This window comes from Schistocerca nitens, chromosome 5 (assembly GCF_023898315.1).
Source record: "Schistocerca nitens isolate TAMUIC-IGC-003100 chromosome 5, iqSchNite1.1, whole genome shotgun sequence".
NCBI lineage: Eukaryota > Metazoa > Arthropoda > Insecta > Orthoptera > Acrididae > Schistocerca > Schistocerca nitens.
Window position 1 is genome coordinate 252,618,784 of NC_064618.1, and position 22,331 is coordinate 252,641,114.

Sequence of the window (22,331 nt, forward strand, 5' to 3'; positions counted from 1 at the left end):
AATAGTGACTACATCAATGTATGAAGTACATGAGATCCACTTGCGTGTCACAATGAATAAGAAACATCGTCTTCATTACTGTTTTATTAATGATTACTGATTTTGATCTGACTAGCCGATCATCTTTACTAGGGTCCACTTATGTGTGATTTGACACTTTAAGACAAAAGAAAAATACACACCTTGAAGAAGTCATCCGAATGGGACGGAAATTGGCAGATGTTATTGACTTATACAGACGAACAATGATTAACTTTCAGAAAAACTGGAAGATCTATTCAAGAGGAAGTGCTTCACAAACTGAAGAAGTCAATAACACGGTGCTCCAACACTGGGCCTTATGCAGGCATTTATTCTGCTTGGTATTGATTGATATATTTGTTCCATGTGGTCCAGGGGGATTTCTTTTTCTTCTTTCTTCTGACTGGTTTGATGTGGCTCACCACGAATTCCTCTCCTGTGCTAACCTCTTCGTCTCAGAGTAGCACTTGCAACCTATGTCCTCAATTAGTTGCTAGATGTATTCCAATCTCCTCTACGTGTTTTGCCCGCTACAGCTCCCTCCAGACCATGGAAGTCGTTCCCTCATGTCTTAAGAGATGTCCTATCATCCTGTCCCTTCTCCTTATCAGTGTTTTCCACATATTCCTTTCCTCTCCGATTCTGCGCAGAACCTCCTCATTCCTTACCTTATCAGTCCACCTAATTTTCAACATTCGTCTATAGCACCACATCTCAAATGCTTCGATTCTCTTCCGTTCCAGTTTTCCCACAGTCCATGTTTCACTACCATACAATGCTGTACTCTAGATGTACAGTCACATGGGGTGGCCGCGCGGTATTGAGCGTCTTGTCACGCTCCGCGAGGCTTCCCCAGTCGGAGTTTCGAGTCCTCCCTCGGGCATGGGCGTGTGTGTGTCGTCCTTAGCATAAGTTTGTTTAAATTAGATTAAGTAGTGTGTAAGTTTAAGGACCGATGACATCAGCAGTTTGGTCGCTTAAGACCTTATCACAAATTTCCAAGTTGCAGACGTACATTGTCAGAAATAGCTATCTCAAATTAAGGCCGATATTTGATATTGGTTGATTTCTCTTGACCAGGATTGCTCTTTTTGCCATTGCTAGTCTCCTTTTGATGTCCTCCTTGCTCTGTCCGTCATTGGTTATTTTGCAGCCTATGTATCAGACTTCCTTAACTCCATCTGATTTGTGACCATCAATCCTGATGTAAAGTTTCTCGCTGTTCTCATTTCAACTATTCTCACTACCTTCGTCTTTCTTGGGTTTCCTCTCAATCCATACTATGTACTCATTAGACAGTTCAATCCGTTCAGCAGATCATGTAATTCTTCTTCACTTTTACTCACGATACCAATGCCATCATCGAATCGTCTCATTGATATCCTTTCACCTTTATTCCACTTCTGAACCTATCTTTTATTTTCGTAATTGCTTACTCAGTGTGCAGATTGAACAGTAGGGGTGAAAGACTACATCGCTGTCTAATGCCCTTTTAAATCTGTTCTTGGATTTCCACTCTTTAATGTTCCCGCTTGGTAGTTGGGCATGTTATGCATTAACCGTTTTAGCTGGTCAATAAATCCTACGAAAATGTCTTGATTTTTCTTTAGTCGTCCTTCCATCATCAACGGCAATGTCAGATTTACTGGGGGATATCATGCCAAAATCCTTGGCCATCGATCCTGGTTGCTGGTCCATATGGCAGGCGACAGTCAGGTTGGTATCTCACTGCCGTCCAGAGTGTCTCCAGACACGTCCTCGGCCTGGAGTCTCATTGATTGGAGTACACTTGTCTTCAGTGGTAAATATCCTCTGAACTGAGCCCGATGACCAGCCAAGACGCGGGTTGGTGGTGTGTGGAGGGGGCTCCTTTGATAGACATCCGTTGCAGCCTAACAGTACGATATTATATGTCCCGTACAGGGTACTGCAAGAGCGGATTATTAATGAATAAGAAAATTGGAATGTGAGTAAACAGCATATTTAATGGATTACCGCAGCCAAAAGAAGGAAAAAGGTATCACCCTTCCTTATACAAAAATGGCTCTGAGCACTATGGGACTTAACAGCTGAGGTCATCAGTCCCCTAGAACTTATACCTACTTAAACCTAACTAACCTAAGGACATCACACACATCCATGCCCATGATTCGAACCTGCGACCGTAGCGGTTGCGCGGTTCCAGACTGAAGCGCCAAGAACCGCTCGTCCACACCGGCCGGCCCTTCCTTATAGTACAAGTTTATTTCTCTACCAGGTCCGCAGATCATGAAGAAGCTGAAATAATAGATGAGGTAGAATAAATTATTTAGATTGTTAAGGGAGATGAAATTATAATAGTGATGGAGGAGTGTAAATTAATTGTAGGAAAAGGAAGGCAAGTTGAAATAGTAGGAATACATGGGCTGGTAATGAAAGGGGAAGCAGTCTAGTAGAACTCTGCACGGAGAACAGTTAAATCACTACTGATCATTTTAGAATCACCAAATGAGCCATATACAAGTTTAACACCTGGGGACACAGGAAGCTTTTAATAAATTGCACAGTATGATTCCGTGATGACGTTACATTATTTCGGCGATGATGCAGTAGGGTAAAATTATGAACCTGGGATAAGGGACCAGGTCCAAATACGACCGAATCGAAAGTTACAAGCAACAGTCGTCCTAATGCATTTGATAGTGCATCTTCTCTACTGCAAGCTCTCTACTTTTCCAATTTTGGGAGGAGGAATTATGGATCAAAACAAAAAAGTCCAGTAAACATGGCCTCTAAAGTGCATAAGTTAAGATCTAAGAGCACTAGTTCATCTTTACTAATGTGAAACTTATCTCTACTACTGAACAAGTGTTCACAGCTCTTAGGGTCCGCAGCTCGTGGTCTAGTGGCTAGCATTGCTGCCCCTGGGTCACGGGGCCCCTGGGTTCGATTCCTGGCCGGGTTAGGGATTCTCTCTGCCCGCGGACTGGGTGTTTGTGTTGTCCTCATCATTTTATCCTCATCATCATCATTTCTGACAGTGCCTAGATTGGGCTGAGAAAAAAAACTGGACAGTGTAAAACTTTGGACTTTGTACGGCCGCTGATGACCGCACAGTTCAGCGCCCCATAAACCAAACATCATCATCATCAACAGCTCTTAGGGAATTCATTTGGATCCCATGTTCAATAGAGAATTCTTCCTTGTTTTGTTCCATAATACCTCTTCCCAAAACATGAAAAGCAAAGAAGTTGCTCCGAGCAAGGTGGCACAGTGATTACCATATTGGATTCGCATTCGGTAGGACGAAAATTCAAACCTCCGTATGGTCATCCTGATTTAGGTTTTCCGTGACTTCCCTAAATCGCTTCAGGCAAATGCCGGGATAGTTCCTTCGAAAGGGCACAGCAGACTCCCTTCCCCATACTTCCCTAGTCCGAAGGGGTCGATAGCCACCCTGTTTGCTCCTCCTCCACCCCCCCCCCCCCCCCACGCAGATCAACCAATTAACCAAAGAATTTGCAGTAGAAGAGGTCCACTATCAGAGTTATCATTACGATTATCGATCGTAACTTTCGACAAGGTCGTTTCCGGACCAGCGCTCCTTACCACGAACTGGTACATTTACCTTTTACTATCATCCCTGAAAGTTTGTAACACCTTCACGGAATCACCCGGCATAACGTTAAGGCAGAGATTTCGAAACAATAGTTGAAACTGCGAAACATATGACAATCCTTTATTGGTTGTGAAATTCACTTTAAATCGGAAGAAATTTCTGAGCAGAAAATTAGAGAGACTTGACGTGTAAGTCACAACAGCCGGGTGTAGCTGAGATTTCCAAAGAAAGCATTAGAATGAACGGACTGCATCTTTGAAAAAGCTTATAGCAAACGACGAATGAGTAACTTTGAGCGACGGATTGTGAAGAGAGCATAGAAGCACCTTTATAGAGAGGCAAGAGAGGCAAGAACGAAGTACAAATCCTGCCGCGGTGGCCGAGCGGTTCTAGGCGCTTCAGTCCGGAACCGCGCGACTGCTACGGTCGCAGGTTCGAATCCTGCCTCGGGCATGAATAAGTGTGATGTCCTTAGGTCAGTTAGAGTTAAGTTGTTCTAAGTTCTAGGGGACTCATGACCAAAGATGTTAAGTCCCATAGTGCTCAGAGCCAGATTTTGAAATCCTGTGATAACACCAAAGACATATATTTTAATTGGTGAAAGGAGAAAATGTAAAAACCTATTCAGTAAATCATGTAAAACGAAATACAGACGTTTAAATATGAGACTGGCAATGCAAAGGTGCACAGCGGGAATAGACAAGAAAATGCATGTCTTCGGGAACGATAGATGAAGCCTATAGGGAAATACAAGAAATCTTTAGAGAAAGGAGAAGCAGCTGTACCAACACCGGTACTAAAGAGTTCAGATGGCAACGCAGTATCAATCAGATAATGTAAGTCTGAAAGGTGGAAAGAATATATAGAAGGGTTATACAAATGAAGCAAACATAAAGACAATATTATGGAAAGGGGAGAGGAAATGTCAATTTGAGGCTGAAGATATCGTATTTGAAAGGGTACCGAGAGGCCAAAGTCACAACACGGCTCGTGGAGTGGACGACATTCTCATAGAATTATCGAGAAAGATTTCAGTGAAGAAAAACAGTAAGTGTCTTACATCATGTAATAACCCCGTGAATGCTCGATAAGAGCGTCACCAGTCTCCGACAGTAATTCTTGTTGTGTGCGGTACGTATCTCCAAGATGTTTCAGATAAGGTGTTTACCTCTGCAACTTACTAAATAATAAGCTCGATGAGCTGTTGGAAGTCGGTTAGATTGTAGAACATATCCTTACACTACTGTACATAAGGCACGTCGCCCAATGGCATGCATGAAAAAACAAGGTTCTGTCTGCGACGTGGAATAATTAATCCTAGATTACTTTGAAAAATGCATCGAGGAAGATTTTCGTTCTTGATATCATAAATTTTGCTTCTCGTCTGTAGGTCATTTACAAAGAGTAGCGACTTATGACGCAAGGAAAATGGGCACTCGTTTTGACATCTCACTTAAATGAACATTTCGATAACAAATCATCCTTCTGAAAACAGCCAATAAAGTGCAACATGTTGCATCCCCTCTTAAAACTATGAACGTTTCTACCTCGATAACGTAGATTGATGGAAATTTGAATTAAGTTAATCTGTATGCGTTTTCAATACAGCAGCTGCATTTTGCGAAACAATAATGTTTTATGTAACAAAAATTAAAGTTTCTTGCAGGAACTCCCCGGAAAATAACGAAATAAACTATTTCGTCACTCTGAAGATAGAGCAACATTTCTTATGTTACCTGTCTAAATAAATATTCCTTTCATTTATTAACTAGTAAGTTACAGAGAAAAACTCCTTATCCGAAACACTTTTTAATGAGTATGAAAACCTTGTCAGCTTTACTTTTGGACAGGTATTGTGGTATGACCGAAGGAAAGAAAAAAGATAGGGTTTAACGCCGCGTCGACATTGAGGTCATTAGAGACGGAGCACAATCTCGGATTGGGTTAATAAGAGGAGAGAAACTGGCCGTATTCTTTCAAATGAACCATCGGGGCATTTGCCTGGAGCGATTTAGAAAAATCACGGGAATCCTGAATGTGGACTCAGGTTTGAACAGTCGTCCTCCAGAATGCGAGTCTAGCGTGCTAACCACTGCGCCGCCTCGCTCGGTACGTGTTACGACCGGTTTCGTTTCTCTGAACATCTTCAGGTTTGCCGAGTTATGTTGAAGTTTAGATACAGATGGTGTATAATATTATAGACAACATCCAAGAGCAGTGATCGTAAAACTAGTGCTACAAAATATATAGATTCAATGTGAATTTTTTTCGCTCGCAATATGCAACTTTCACTTTCTCTCTTTATCCCTGCCCCCCCCCCCTCTCTCTCTCTCTCTCTCTCTCTCTCTCTCTCACACACACACACACACACACACACACACACACACTGTGTATTACAAACAGACACACACACACACACATACAAACACTTGCACTTTTCATCAAAACTATAGTAGTACACTGACAAACTACTGAGACAGCAATTCGAAAAGTGCTTCTCATTGATAGGTCAATGTATGGGAACGTGGTCTTGAAATGTATTCCCTACCTGTCCCAAACAGACACACGGAATAAATTCTAGGCTGTTAACTGTCGGTCTTATTCACCTCTGCAACAGCATTCTTTTTCCCATACTACTCCAAATGCTTTCCTTCCTAAGCACTGACAAAATGACTCTCTTATACTCCGCAAATGATGGTTTGTGTCATTACTAAAACTTGTACTGACGCGGAGGTATGTTTTAGTACACTTACATTTTTCAGTATCAGCTGATACTTAATCCCTTAATGACGTTCGTTGAGAATCCGCATCATACCGAAGCGATTCTAACGGATGGAAGGTTAAATGGTTTTGAGTGCCAGTGAGTGTGGGTGGAGTTTCTACGCGATATTACCAGCGCTTATGATACATTTTACTGTCTCCTGAGTGTTTTGGATACTCCTAGAGCGACTTGCCGTTCGCGCAGTTGCTCGCTACGAACACACACACACACACACACACACACACACACACACACACACAAACACACACATGCAAACGAGGAGTTATCGTAATTGTTTGGACGATACAGAGCGAAGTTCAGTTCTAAAAAATATTTATTTACTTATAATACCTATGACATGAAGTAAATCACATATTGATGTAATAAACTAATTGCACGTGCAAGTTAATTTCAAAAAAATTATTTGTTTAAAGTAATCACAAGTGGGCATTTATGTGTCTTCATAGGCACATGAAAGAGATGAAATTATGTGAAATGAGATAAAATATTTCGGTTTGCTCAAAGCACCATATACTTCAATTTATTACAAGTTTCCATTAATTCAAATGAACAGTCGAACTCAGCATTTTTGGCTGATTACTTTTCACTGCTAATACTTTGAAGGTTTTATTTTATTAGCGATGCATCATCCAAAATATATGCTCCACGAAATGAAAATGACAATTTGAAAGTTAAGTACATCTAGCGGAGAAGGACAGTGACAGCTGAAAAATTAACCATAATAAAAATAGTTGTCTACCATAATTGAAGTTTAAAACAGCAGTGCCACTTTGTATGTAGGAAAAGGGCATGAGAAATAAGGAGGAGTAGGCATTCGGCCAGTGCAGAGACAGAACAACTACGCAAGAAGCATTAGGGCCCAACTAGACCGGTTCCGCTTGAACTGATGCAGTACGACATTATCCTGACATTACAGCCGCAAGACCAAATTTTAGGGATGAGACAATATTCTTGTGCAGTAACTGTAACTAACGATCTTCTGTGTGTATGAAAGAGAATAAATTCATCCCAAGAATTTCTCGAATACGGCTATATTTTGTAATATACAGTTATTTGAATTGTATCCCATCACTTTTTTTTATTTTTAACAATGTAAATCCTATCAATGCATCACCGATATGTTAAATAATTTTTTTTTCTTATTGAATGTTGTCAGCTTTTTATTTCTCAAATGCCTCTGGTTGCAAACGTGAGGCATACCCAATTACACCTGAGAGGTATAACACATGTTAGAATTGACCTTACGTACCCTTAAACACTTCGTTACTAGTTACCCAATATGATTTTTCCATTTTCTCTTCCAAACAGAAATTTGTTCAGATATTAAGAGGATAAAGCTTTCTTTTTGTAAGTTAAGGTGTGGTTTGGACCAATAATTATTGTAAGATGATGATCAGTAGCTATGCATCAGCGGCAGAAGACGCTCATAAGTAGCGTCGGACAGCTACAAAGTAAATCTAAAAATAAGTTCATCAGAATGAAACGATAATTTTAACGCTCTTGAAACGATAAGATGATGACGATATCATCTCCCGACGCCACAAGCCAATCGAGATTCGTCTCCATTACAGCCTGTACTCAGTGCCCAGTAAGTAAATCCACGCGAAGTGTTGACAATGATGGCAACGAAATCTTATTCTTATATGCGAGGCGAAGACGCGGAGGCACTCACCAGCAGTTTAGCCATGGCGTGGTCTGCAGCTAGCAACACCGTGTGGCGTTTGGCGGCCGAACGTGGCTTATATACACAATCGTAACCTTGTAGGCTGTTTAGTAAATATTAACTGTCCAAACAGCGTACCGGGCGGATTGTTTTCGCGACTTCAGCGGGAATTTCATGGCCGTGGTGGTTTCGGCGGCAGGTATCAAACAAGAATTTCATTGCCCTGTCGAAAAGCAGCCTTTACTACTGACACATTCAGTATGCGCTATTGTGAGCTAATTCCTTGATGGTAGCGGACACTGAAATTTATCATCTATGAGGTAAAACATTGTCTCTAACACATTATGTATGGAGAAATTATAATGAAACATTTCATCTGGCTCTAACAACAAGAGCAGATAATAATAAAATTCTAGTTGTAAAAGCGTTGTATGACGTTTGTGACAGGATTCACCCAGTTTCGGAAAGTGAATGGTGCTCTACATTCAAGACATCACCTCCAATACGGAGAACATAAAAATCAACGTCTGGATATTTTGACTGAGAGATCGCAAGAGATTAATTCACCGCGAATGCAGACAGAATTCCATTCCACTTTTACGGTCTGTTAAGTCTAGCCGTGGCCGGCATGACACTCAGATGGTACAAGACGTGGCCCTAGTTCTTTCACAGCCCAATAGAGTGAACTTTTGTCCTTGATGCATTAATTTACTTTCGATTGTTGGCTGAGATACACAAGAAGAGACATGAATATAGCTTACGCATCGCGTTTTGGGGCTACATTGCTCTGCAGCCACCTCCAAGATCGGAAAATGAGTCATGCCGCGGCGTCTAAATGTATCGGGAAATCAAAGTCATTTGTATTAAAAAGGGTAACGAGCTATAAATTGCTTAAAAACGTGGAGAATTTTGAAGAACGTGGCTCAGTCTGTTAAGTGAATCGAAAAACGGGAAAAAGAATTTTAACCTTTTTTCGGGAAACCCGTTCGTAACACTACGTCAAGTGCAACCAAAATTCGATTTGAAATAGCTGTCAACGCAAATTAGACGGTTTGGAAGTCTCTTGCAGGAAAACTTGGTTTCAATCATGCCTCGGAGATGCGAAGCAATTATCGACGCTAAGGGTGGCTGCACGTGTTATTAATTGTAACTGCATTTTCCTATCGTTCATATGTCTAGTGTACGTATATGTTTTAGTTTTTTGTCGAATACATTTTTCTACTGATTAACCCGACCACGATCTTACTTAACAGACTGTATATCATCATCCTTCTCTGTCTTTGCTTGAGTGTTGTGTTTTTATGTGTAACCGTTTATTGTGTCTGTGTAAGTACAAGGCGGTGTCGTTTTGATGTACAGGGAGGAATCTGGTGCTGAAAAAACTCACGATTAGTGACAAGAAGGCTACCGAGTCTCAGATCATTGTCAACTGCGACACATGGTTGCAATCGACACGGCCCTGCAGCGAAATTTAGATATTAATCCAGAAAACTGGTACTTGGAAAAGGCACATTGATGTCTGCTGCATTTCGGACAATGACGACAGTCTATTCCACCATCACTACTTCCCAAATTCTTTGACGTTTTATTGTCATCTACAACTTTCTTAGGAAATGCGCTCTTATACATATGACTCAGCATTTTTGTGTATGCCGTATATCATAAGAGTTTAGTGGGGTACCAGATAGTGTTCCGTACTTGGTCTCCACTTTCGATACAGCATTAACTACGGGCAGCCGGATATAACGGTATCACTCTGTCCTAGTACTGCTGCTGGTACGTTGACTTGGGCAATATTTAACACATTTTACGTAGAATGATTTTTATTAAATTTGGATTAGATACAAAAGTATGGTTTTGGACATTTATTTTTAATTTATTTTCTTACCATTCACTTTTTTTGTTTACTGTGTATTGATAAGATGGAGCACGTGAAACCTGAGATTTCAGCATTCACAATTATTTAGGGTCTTTTACATTACTCAAGGCCTTCAGATCAGCTCGCTACTATTGTTCCTTGGAGCCCGTTCGTCTAAAATATCGTATTTATGTATGTTGTTACGGATTTCTACTTTGCTTGCCGGTGACCTGCACCACGTGGGTTCGTTGTTACCTTTTTACGTCTTTTACACCGTTTCTACAATTTTTTTACCTATCACGTTTGTTGCACATGTCAGTTATTTTAAGTTGGGCACTGTTTCATATTTTCCTCTTTTCAGAATTTACATTTGTTTGAGATTGTGTTGTTTTATGTTGTCATAGGTTTAAAGTATGTCAATGGTTACCTTAGAAGATTCCAGCTTTCTCACATATACTAATAATAACACCTATGATTGCTGTGAAACATTTTCCTACTGTTTGTTTTTATGTTCATGTACTTTTATCCATTTTATGATTTAAGGTTGTGTAATATATATATTGACGTGTACATCAATAAATAATGTTGAAGTACTGTAGTATCGTGTATTTTACATCAATTAAGTTATTAGACAGAGGCATTCCGATAAACAGGACCTGAAGATAACGTAAATTCAGCGTTGAAACTAGTCATCTGAATAATAAATACTCCGAAAATACGGCTCTGGTGTTCAACTTCCATTACTTATATTGTCAGCCGCTGTCCCACATCCACAACATGGATGGACTAACGCAAGTACTTGAGCATACCACCACAATGCTAGAGTCTCTCAGAAACATTAGGTTTCGGAAACAGATACCGAAACAGCAAATTTAACATTGTCGGTAATGTTCAAAGAAAGATTGTTCCCAGATTTTTGAATTAAATTAAAGTTTCCAAAACAAATGCTTCCCTTTACAGGGTGGTGTACGTATTCTGGAGATTCCAGATAGATTACAAATTGAGATGATCTTGGTGTCTATGAGAACTCCCACGCCAACTTACGTATCCAACAAGGTTTCGTCTAAAGCGTTTGGGTAAGTGATAAATACTGTCAGACTGTAGGTTGATTCCAGCTGTGAGACATGCTCAAATGCCTCACCTTACCTCTACTCGATGTTACCGACCAAAAAAGGAAGGTCCAAACTGGTGCCTCAGCCCAGAACTTACAATGTCTTGGAGGTGACTTTTAGCACATTCCTGTAGAACTTACATCTACGAAACTGTACATAACACTTCACTTTTCAGTAGCGCGCACACACTGACACACACACACGCACGCACACACACACACACACACACACACACACACACACACACACGCGCGCGCGCGCGCGCGCGCGCACACACACACATTTTGGCTGTCGAATGATTTTTTACAATTAAACAGATCACGCTTGAGCTCTCTCAAAATGAGAAAATTCAAGTACTAATTACCATTCCACACGAAAACACTAGGATTTCGGATGTATGTCTTTCGGCAAACTCCAACATGAGTGTCAGACCGAATCTTACCAGTATTATTTGCTCCTATGGATATTGTTAGCAAATTTACCACTGATCTACTGGAATTCAAAAATCATGGATGATTGCGGCTTGTTCCTTAAATAAGTATGATAGGACTACTAATTTTCATTACCTATTTAAAGAACTATGCCTGAGACTTCCCGTAGAAACACCATTATTGATGAGAAAGTGATACTTATTAATTAACATGCAGCAAGAACCTCCCTTTGTATCACCTGGTGTAACGGCTGGCAACCTTTTCGATGAAAAAAGAAGAATATATGATTTGGGATTAACGTTACACCAAAGACGTGCTCAAACACAGAAAAATATAACAACTCTGTTACTTAACGACTCTGTAACGTAAGTTTGTTAAATACAGGGTTTCCAACTTTTAACTGGAGTTCTCTACGCCGAGCAAACATATGGAAACAGGAGTAAGAAGACCTGAGTACATATACTCAACAGGGATCTTAATTCATAGCTGAGATCTTGCGAAATCGCAAATTATCTCAAAAAGTGGTAATTAAGCACCATTTTTACGGAAAAATTTGCTAAAATGTGTGACATGTTAGTCCAAAAATACAATCGGAATGGATATTGGTTGGACTGGCTTCGCCTCTCACAGAAAATACACGAAAAACGGCATCTAATATCAGTCGAAAAGTACCTAGGCAATTGCAGGAACTTGTTTGTTGCGTGTAACGAATAATATTCAATAGCTCGTATTAATCGCTTTCATAATGACTAATGACTATCAAAGCAGTTTACAGTTTCGGAAGCTCTTCTGTGACGCGGAGGGAAAAGACCATAAATAAATTTCGCCATAAAATTTACCCTTTCCTATATATTACAGTGATTTTCACAGTACAGACTTAGATTTAGTTTACGTGCTACACATAGAGCTTAAGCAAAACTCTTGCGAACAACTATTTTCACTGTTACTTCAATTGAAAGTCAATTGTGTTTCACATGCATGATCACCAAAGTCTATTCAACATTAAACACTAATAATCACTTTAGAAACATCCTTCACTAATGTCATTGTACTCTACACCTCTCCCGTCACTGACGACCGAATGTATGAATCAAATACTAGTAACGTTTCCTTTTATCAGTTATGAGTCCTTTGTAAATACGGTACCAATCCGGACTATAGAGATTTTACACAGACTCTATTGCGCCAAATTGTGCAACAGAAACAGGGAAGTAAAAATAGGTGTACTAAATCTACTAGAACCACTGACACAACATAGCTTTTCTGAGAGCGTACCAGCAAGGACTTAAACATAAAATGTTAAGATACAGAGACACTCACCAGCAGTCTAGTCATGACTTTGTCCCGGGAAGCAACGCTTCTGCGTGGTAGTCTTACCTCGTTTATATACTGTTTCGTAACCTTGGAAATTATTTCTAAACACTCCTTATTCAGATAGTGAGGCGTAATGATTATTTCCGTAACATCCACGGCAATTTTCGACAAGTAGCATTTTCGGAAGAGAACGAAGAGGTTTCGTAGCCATGTGGAAATTTTGTGGTGAAGCTGTCTTGCTGGGGAACGCGAGGAAGCGGAATTGGGAATTAATTTTTTTTCTGTGCAACTGTAAAACAGGATGCCGGAAATTAGTGGCTGAAAGGCGAAGGCCAAGATGAAGCAATCAGCAGACGCGAATTGCTTTTGTCCGAAAATAAGTCTTGAAAACGCATAGCTATAAACGTGTATTGTTCAAGCATTAGAGTAATATTTACTATCCTGTAATATAGGGGGTGAGTAAATTTGCCTCTATGGGTAACTAAATTTTCATCAAACCATGGCTGCTAATAGAAGCTTTCCGTCTACACATTTAAGCGCCATGCTAAAGACTTACTAAAACGAAATGTCTAATGAATGGGAACTGTATGAGGTTTTCTGAAGACTTACATAGTGGATTACTCTCATTGAGCTGAAGTAACTTCAGCGAATTGGAGTCTTCCTTTAATTGCAAACACTTTGTTGTGCTTGGCCTTCTACACTGAAGCGGCAAAGAAACTGGTATAGGGATGCGTATTCAAATACAGGAATAAGTAAAGAGGCAGAACATATAACGCCTATATAAGACAACGAGTGTCTGGTGTAGTTGTTAGATCGGTTACTGCTGCTACAATGGCAGGTTATCAAAATTTAAGTGAGTTTGAACGTCGTGTTATAGTCGGTGCACGAGCTACGGGACACAGCATTGCCGAGGTAGCGAGGAATTGGGGATTTTCCCGTACGGCCATTTCAGGAGTGTACCATCAATATTACGAATCCGGTAAAACATCAAATATCCAACATCACTGCGGCAGGAAAAAGATATTGCAAGAACTGGACGAACGATGACTGAAGAGAATCGTTCAACACGTTAGATTTGAGCCCTTCCTCAAATTGCTGCATATTTCAATTCTGGGCCACCAACAAGTGTAAGCGTGAGAACCATTCAACGAAACATCACCAGTATGGGCGCTCGGAGACGACGATCCACTCGTGTACCCTTGATGGCTACAAGACACAAAACTTTACGCCTCGCCTGGACCCGTCAACACCGACATTGGACTGCTGATGGCTGGAAAAATGGTGCCTGTTCGGACGAACCTTATTTCAAATTGTGTCAATCGGATGGATGTGTACGGGTATGGGGACAACCTCATGAATTCATGGGGCCTGCATGTCAGCAGAGGACTGTTCAAGCTGCTGAAGTCTCTGTAATGGTGTGAGGCGCGTGCAGTTGCGGTGATATGGGACCCATGATACATCTAGATACGATTCTGCAAGGTGACACGTACGTACGTATCCTGTCTGATCACCTGCATCCATTCATGTCCATTGTGCATTCCGTCAGGCTTGGACAACTACAGCAGGACAGTGCGACCTCATATATCCAGATCTGTCACAAAGTGGCTCCAGGAACACTCTTCTGAGTTTAAACACTTCCGCTGGCTACCAAACTCCTCAGTCATAAACATTATTGCGAATATCTGGGATGCTTTGCCACGTGCTGTCCAGTAGGCATCTCCAGCCTCTCGAATTCTTACGGATTTACGGACAGCCCTGCAGGATTCATGGTGTCAGTTCCCTCCAGTACTACCTCAGAAATTAGTCAAGTCCAAGCCACGTCGTGTTGCGGCACTTCTGCGAGTCGCGGGGGCGCTAACCACATTACGCAGGTGCCGGCGTTTTTGGCTATTTATATGCGTTTTTCTGAAGACATACATAGTGCCTTACCCTCATTCAGTTGACGCAACTCCAACGATTTGACGTCTTCCTTTAATTGGAAATCGACTGAAAAAGTGGAATTGCACTGTTTAGCACGTGCCCAGCATATTTAAACAGGCATGCTATTGAGCACCGTATTATTATCATGTAACAAGCGTCTGTGTACAACATTTATGCGGACATAAGCTTTCGGGCAAGGTGCTGAGCGTTTTTAAGTTTTTAAATTATTTTAGCGCTAACAAACGTTTATATTGTGCTGAGTTTTATCAAAAAAAAAAAAATGGTTCAAATGGCTCTGAGCACTATGGGACTCAACTGCTGAGGTCATTAGTCCCCTAGACCTAACTAACCTAAGGACATCACAAACATCCATGCCCGAGGCAGGATTCGAACCTGCGACCGTAGCGGTCTCGCGGTTCCAGACTGCAGCGCCAGAACCGCGCGGCCACTTCGGCCGGCTGAGTTTTATCCCCTTGACATCTTGTGAATGAGGTTCAGCGTAAGATGAACGTGTTTTACCACAACAAGTGTTTACGACCGGGAAATGACAGCTCAGACTGTTGAAACCGCTTGTCTTGAGTAAAAAAAAAAATTTGTGCGGTATTGGCTTTTGAGTCACTTTTATAATTTTTATATCTAAAATTGTGCTAAGTCATTTTATATTAAGCAGTAGTTCATTTCACACGATAACAAAATATTATTTACAGTTATTCAAGAGAGTAAAATATCATCTGGCAATAGAACACCAGGTAAAGAAACACGTGTTTCAAGGACAGCACACTCATTGACAAATCGCACACTGTACACTGACAACCACAGCAAAGTGTTAATATATTCATTTGAGGACACACAAGTTTCAGATGCAATAAAACTCAGGGACTAGAAATATAGCCGGCCGAAGTGGCCGCGCGGTTCTGGCGCTGCAGTCTGGAGCCGCGAGACCGCTACGGTCGCAGGTTCGAATCCTGCCTCGGGCATGGATGTGTGTGATGTCCTTAGGTTAGTTAGGTTTGACTAGTTCTAGGTTCTAGGGGACTGATGACCTTAGCAGTTAAGTCCCGTAGTGCTCAGAGCCATTTGAACCATTTGAACTAGAAATATACATTTTGTTTGCTGACAACTGCACCAAAATATTAGTATATTCATTTGAGAACACATAGTTTAAGGTGAAAGCAGACTCAGGGATTCGTTGTGTCTCCCTCCTTTTCATGTTGAGATAAAGAGACTCTGCAGAATTCGTACTGGCTGTATAATGCACAACTATACCGAGTTTAGTATCAAAAATTCACGATAAAATCATAAAAGCATTGAAGTTGCATCACTTTGACAAAACAGGTTCTTGCAACTGACCTAGGGGATCAAACACCTGAATATAAAATCTACACCATGTGAATAGCCACATCAGCTCAGCGCTAGTTAAAAACTCAAAATATGTAGAGCCACAGATAATTGCATAAGTGTGACAAGTTTCTTGAAGTACAGTTGTAAATATTAGGTCCAGGCTCACCACCACATGGTGGTACACTTGTTCTATACAAATTCACTTTCTGATGGTACAGTGCACAGTGTACCATGAAGTACATGTTTTGATCCAGAACATGCAAAATACGTGATGTTCCGCTGAATGCCATACAGATTTGCTTAAAGACATTAATGTTGACATATTTTTAGAAAATGTTACAGTTAAACATAAATTCCAGAGTTGATATAAACGTAGTAATTACAAGTGATTTAAATTGTCATACAACAGAAAATTTGCATTGATCGAAGATGCATTCACGTATACAGAAAAATTACAAGTCCATAATCAAAACATGAAGATCGTACATTCCAATTTCTGTGGTAGATATTTAACAAAAAATACATGTGAGTATACAAGCAGTTCGTTCTTGCAGATTGGAAGGGACATGAGCTCAAGTTCATGTAGTTAGTTCAGTTTTATAAACATATTACACATTCAGTCATTGAGTATTGGATCACTCATTATCACAAGTACTCCCTTTCTATTACAGTACAAATAATAAATAGCAAGTAGCATCACAAGATGAAAATCGTCAGATGCCGAATGTCCACTTGTCTGTGTGTGAAATCAGAACTGTAGAGCTATATGTAATCAATCACAACAGTAAAAAAATACAAAATTCAAAATACATATCTTATAAAGCAGCTAGTAATGGCATAACTTACTCTAAGATGTAACACAAAAACATTTATCCTCAAACTTTTCAATATTAGCTGAAAGAAATTGTTTTCTAATCGAAAATGAAGTAAATTGCTTCTCTTGAGCTTCTGTATTGCTTAATGGTAAGAGTAAAAGTCATCATCTTACAGTCATTAACATGCTAGAATCAGCATTGCCTCACTGCTGTAGCAGAATCGACATTATTATTCATCACCAAAAGAGAAATTCCCGCCCCCCCCCCCCCCATGAACCATGGACATTGCCGATGGTGGGGAGGCTTGCGTGCCTCAGCGATACAGATGGCCGCACCGTAGGTGCAACCACAACGGAGGGGTATCTGTTGAGAGGCCAGACAAACGTGTGGTTCCTGAAGAGGGGCAGCAGCCTTTTCAGTAGTTGCAGGGGCAACAGTCTGGATGATTGACTGATCTGGCCTTGTAATACTAACCAAAACGGCCTTGCTGTGCTGGTACTGCGAACGGCTGAAAGCAAGGGGAAATTACAGCCGCAATTTTTCCGGAGGGCATGCAGCTTTACTGTATGGTTAAATGATGATGGCGTCCTCTTGGGTAAAATATTCCGAAGGTAAAACAGTCCCCCATTCGGATCTCCGGGCGGGGACTACTCAAGAGGACGTCGTTATCAGGAGAAAGAAAACTGGCGTTCTGCGGATCGGAGCGTGGAATGTCAGAGCCCTTAATCGGGCAAGTAGGTTAGAAAAATTAAAAAGGGAAATGGATAGGTTGAAGTTAGATATAGTGGGAATTAGTGAAGTTCGGTGGCAGGAGGAACAAGACTTTTGGTCAGGTGAATACAGGGTAACAAATACAAAATCAAATAGGGGTTAATACAGGAGGGGTTTAATAATGAATAAAAAAATAGGAGTGCGGGTAAGCTACTACAAACAGCATAGTGAACGCATTATTGTTGCCAAAATAGACATGCAGCCCACACCTTCTACAGTAGTACAAGTTTATATGCCAACTAGCTCTGCACATGATGAAGAAATTGAAGAAATGTATCATGGGATAACAGGTAGTGAAGGGAGACGAAAATTTAATAGTGATTGGTGACTGGAATTCGAGAGGAGGAAAAGGGAGAGAAGGAAACATCGTAGGTGAATATGGATTGGGGGAAAGAAATGAAAGACGAAGCCGTCTGGTAGAATTTTGCACAGAGCATAACTTAATCATAGCTAACACTTGGTTCAAGAATCATAAAAGAAGGTTGTATACATGGAAGAATCCTGGAAATACTAGAAGGTATCAGATAGATTATATAATGGTAAGACAGAGATTTAGGAACCAGGTATTAAATTGTAAGACATTTCCAGCGGCAGATGTGGACTCTGACCATAATCTATTGGTTATGAACTGTAGATTAAAACTGAAGAAACTGCAAAAAGGTGGGAATTTAAGGAGGTGGGACCTGGACAAACTGATTAAACCAGAGGTTGTACAGAGTTTCAGGGAGAGCATAAGGGAACAATTGTCACAAATGGGGAAAGAAATACAGTAGAAGAAGAATGGGTAGTCCTGAGGGATGAAGTAGTGAAGGCAGCAGAGGATCAAGTAGATAAAAAGACGAGGGCTAGTAGAAATCCTTGGGTAACAGAAGAAATATTGAATTTATTTGATGAAAGGATGTAACGCTCCCGCCCTAATCGGATGTACGTTAGCTCTATAAAGCCTGTACTGTAATAAGTTTACGGGCTTCACCTTATAAACAAGGATTTTAGTACATAAGTTGACCGCGTGTACCTAATAGAAGCAAGATCGGACTTGTACTCAGTCAATAACTACAATGATGCATCAAGCAAATGTAAAGTATAATTGCTCGTTCGCATGGACAAGAAGTATACACAGTAGATGCTACCTATAATTAATAATTCGATCGCCAGCCTACTTAGGCAATGAGTGAGTTTTTTCTTTGTACAAGTGGGTGCATGTACAAGCATAGTAACACGTAGTAATGATGCGTTATATGGAAAAGTTTGGAACCAGAAAAATCCACTGAACTAAAGCTTTCTGTTTTTTGTACTAATTTGGACGAGCTAAATTTACACAACACCACACAGCAATGATTACTACGAACGGCATTTTGTATATTGATGAGACTGAAATAGATTGTCCTAGAATGAGCAGTTTTGAAAGCACACATACAATGTCACTGTTAAAATTGGAAAACAACACTAATACCCTTAGGTTCAATATAGAACTTAACTTTACTGGTCAAATCTGATCAGCACATTTCAAGGTTTGAAAGAATGGTCAAGAGAAGGGGGGGGGGGGGCTGAAACTGCTATGGTCGTTATACTGAAACTATTAAGTACTGAAGGCAAATTAACACTCAAAATTATTAATCTATGGATAACTACTCTTTTGTCTTACTTCTGAATAATTTAACTGTCATTATTTCTGTCTCAAATTAATTAAATAACATCGCTAACTCAATTCAAAAAAACTCTCTTCCAATTTAGTCATACTTTTGTTCTTTACCAACATTTGCAATAACACATAGAACTTTTAAACTTCTTTATAGCATGGATTGATCTACTGATAATTCTCATTAACACTAATTTTTAAACTTTCAGTTCGGGATACTCGGGTTGCACAATACGAGGTAAGGATCCTGTCTAGGTCAGTGATCAGGATAAGTCATGGCTAAAGCAATTCTGGTAAAAGTCACGTTATTATTGAACAGTTAGAAACATTTTCGACACTGGTCCACACAAATACACTTCTAAAGATGACATAAATGTTTGACCTGTGCAAGTCGGTGCGGCGGTTGGCGGGCAGCGAGATAGCGGGCAGCACGGCACACTTACAAGCACGGCTAAGGCTCACACTACATCGGCACTTTCCATCTTCTTAGCGTCGTAACCTTTCCAACTTTGTGCCTCAGAATATAGCCATGCCAAGTAGTCGTCGGAATCGGTGTATCCGAGGCTCAATGGAATCCACTTTTCCTGGGTAGCCGCCTCGGTACAGTACGTGTTCCTCTGACCGATTCTCAACTCCGACTGTTCTCGCCTCCGACTGTTCTACTGAGCCCGTTGTGCCGAACCGCGGCCAGTGTGCGTTTTCCCGCCTCGCCTGCCTCCACCTTTTCCCGCTCCCCTACAGGTAGGGTATTCACCACAGGTTTTCTGCTACACATATCCTAATGCATTACCTACGTATGGACCAAGTGTATAAATTACAATTTTCACATCTTACAATAGTTTTAACATTAAATACACTTCCCTTTGATTACCACATTATTTGAAATCCAACATAAATAATAATATTCATTTCAAAAGTTACTCACAGTTTCTTTAACATCACGATACGAACCAAAAAAGAAGTTCAAAACATTGCTTACATTAATTTATCTAAATTCATAAAGAAAAAATTATTATATGTACAGTTGTCGTTACAAGGAGAAAATATAAAAATGCAGTAAATGAAGCAGGCAAAAAGGAATACAAATGTCTCAAAAATGAGATCGACAGAAAGTGCAAAATGGCTAAGCAGGGATGGCAAGAGGACAAATGTAAGGATGTAGAGGCTAGGGGTAAGATAGATACTGCCTACAGGAAAACTAAAGAGACCTTTGGAGAAAAGAGAACCACTTGTATGAATATCAAGAGATTGGATGGAAACCCAGTTCTAAGCAAAGAAGGGAAAGCAGAAAGGTGGAAGGAGTATATAGAGGGTCTATACAAGGGCGACGTACTTGAGGACAATATTCTGGAAATGGAAGAGAATGTAGATGAAGACGAAATGGGAGGTACAGTAATGCGTGAAGCGTTTGACAGAGCACTGAAAGACCTGAGTCGAAACAAGGCGCCAGGAGTAGACAACATTCCATTAGAACTACTGACGGCCTTGGGAGAGCCAGTCATGACAAAACTCTACCATCTGGTGACCAAGATGTATGAGACAGGCGAAATACCCTCAGACTTCAAGAAGAATATAATAATTCCAATCCCAAAGAAAGCAGGTGTTGACAGATGTGAAAATTACCGAACTATCAGTTTAATAAGTCACAGCTGCAAAATGCTAACGTGAATTCTTTACAGACGAATGGAAAAACTGGTAGAAGCCGACCTTGGGGAAGATCAATTTGGATTCCGTAGATATATTGGAACACGTGAGGCAATACTGACCCTACGACTTATCTTAGAAGAAAGATTAAGGAAAGGCAAACCTACGTTTCTAGCATTTGTAGACTTAAAGAAAGCTTTTGACAATGTTGGTTGGAATACTCTCTTTCAAATTCTAAAGGTGGCAGTGGTAAAATACAGGGAGAGAAAGGCTACAGAAACCAGATGACAGTTATAAGAGTCGAGGGACATGAAAGGGAAGCAGCGGTTGGGAAGGGAGTGAGACAGTGTTGTAGCCTCTCCCCGATGTTATTCAATCTGTATACTGAGCAAGCAGTAAAGGAAACAAAAGAAAATTTCGGAGTGGGTATTAAAATCCATGGAGAAGAAATAAGAACGTTGAGGTTCTCCGATGACATTGTAATTCTGTCAGAGACAGCAAAGGACTTGGAAGAGCAGTTGAACGGAATGGGCAGTGTCTTGTACGGAGGATATCAGAAGACCATCAACAAAAGCAAAACGAGGATCATGGAATGTAGTCTAATTAAGTCGGGTGATGCTGAGGGAATTAGATTAGGAAATGAGACGCTTAAAGTAGTAAAGGAGTTTTGCTATTTGGGGAACAAAATAACTGATGTTGGTCGAAGTAGAGAGGATATAAAATGTAGACTGGCAATGGCAAGGAAAGCGTTTCTGAAGAAGAGAAACTTGTTAACATCGAGTATAGATTTAAGTGTCAGGAAGTCGTTTCTGAAAGTATTTGTATGGAGTGTAGCCATGTATGGAAGTGAAATGTGGACGATAAATAGTTTGGACAAGAAGAGAATAGAAGCTTTCGAAATGTGGTGCTACAGAAGAATGCTGAAGATTAGATGGGTAGATCACATAACTAATAAGGAGGTATTGAATAGAACTGGGGAGGAGTTTGTGGCACGACTTGACAAGAAGAAGGGACCGGTTGGTGGGACATGTTCTGAGGCATCAAGGGATCACAAATTTAGCGTTGGAGGGCAGCGTGGAGGGTAAAAATCGTAGGGGGAGACCAAGAGATGAATACACTAAGCAGATTCAGAAGGATGTAGGTTGCAGTAAGTACTGGGACATGAATAAGCTTGCAAAGGATAGAGTAGTATGGGGAGCTGCATCAAACCAGTCTCAGGACTGAAGACCACAACAACAACAACAAGAGAAATTCAGAGATAAAGGTGTTTAAACAGAAAAACACTAAAGTACTGATGGAACTTATTTTACACAATTATTAACAACATGTATAAAAATGTAGCAGGTCAATTGGCGTCAAGGCATACAAATACTACAAGCTGAAAAGAAAAAGTGGCCAAACTGCATAACATATTTATCAGGC

The 22,331-nt window shown here is 40.5% G+C and overlaps 1 protein-coding gene across 5 annotated transcripts in view; it reads right to left on the minus strand.

The window, feature by feature from the left end:
• The window catches only part of LOC126259879 (uncharacterized), a 136,996-nt gene that overhangs the window by 473 nt on the left and 114,192 nt on the right, over positions 1 to 22,331 (minus strand). For 2 of the 5 annotated variants that reach the window (XM_049956947.1, XM_049956945.1), the window contains exon 1: positions 12,786 to 12,908. The exons of 1 other annotated variant lie outside the window; for it this stretch is intronic. In XM_049956947.1, the coding sequence (XP_049812904.1) occupies positions 12,786 to 12,800 (15 nt within the window). In that variant the 5' untranslated portion in view covers positions 12,801 to 12,908. Of the gene's footprint in view, positions 1 to 8,073; positions 8,103 to 12,785; positions 12,909 to 22,331 lie in introns of those variants that run through there. 2 more of the 5 variants (XM_049956946.1, XM_049956943.1) reach the window with 1 other exon arrangement.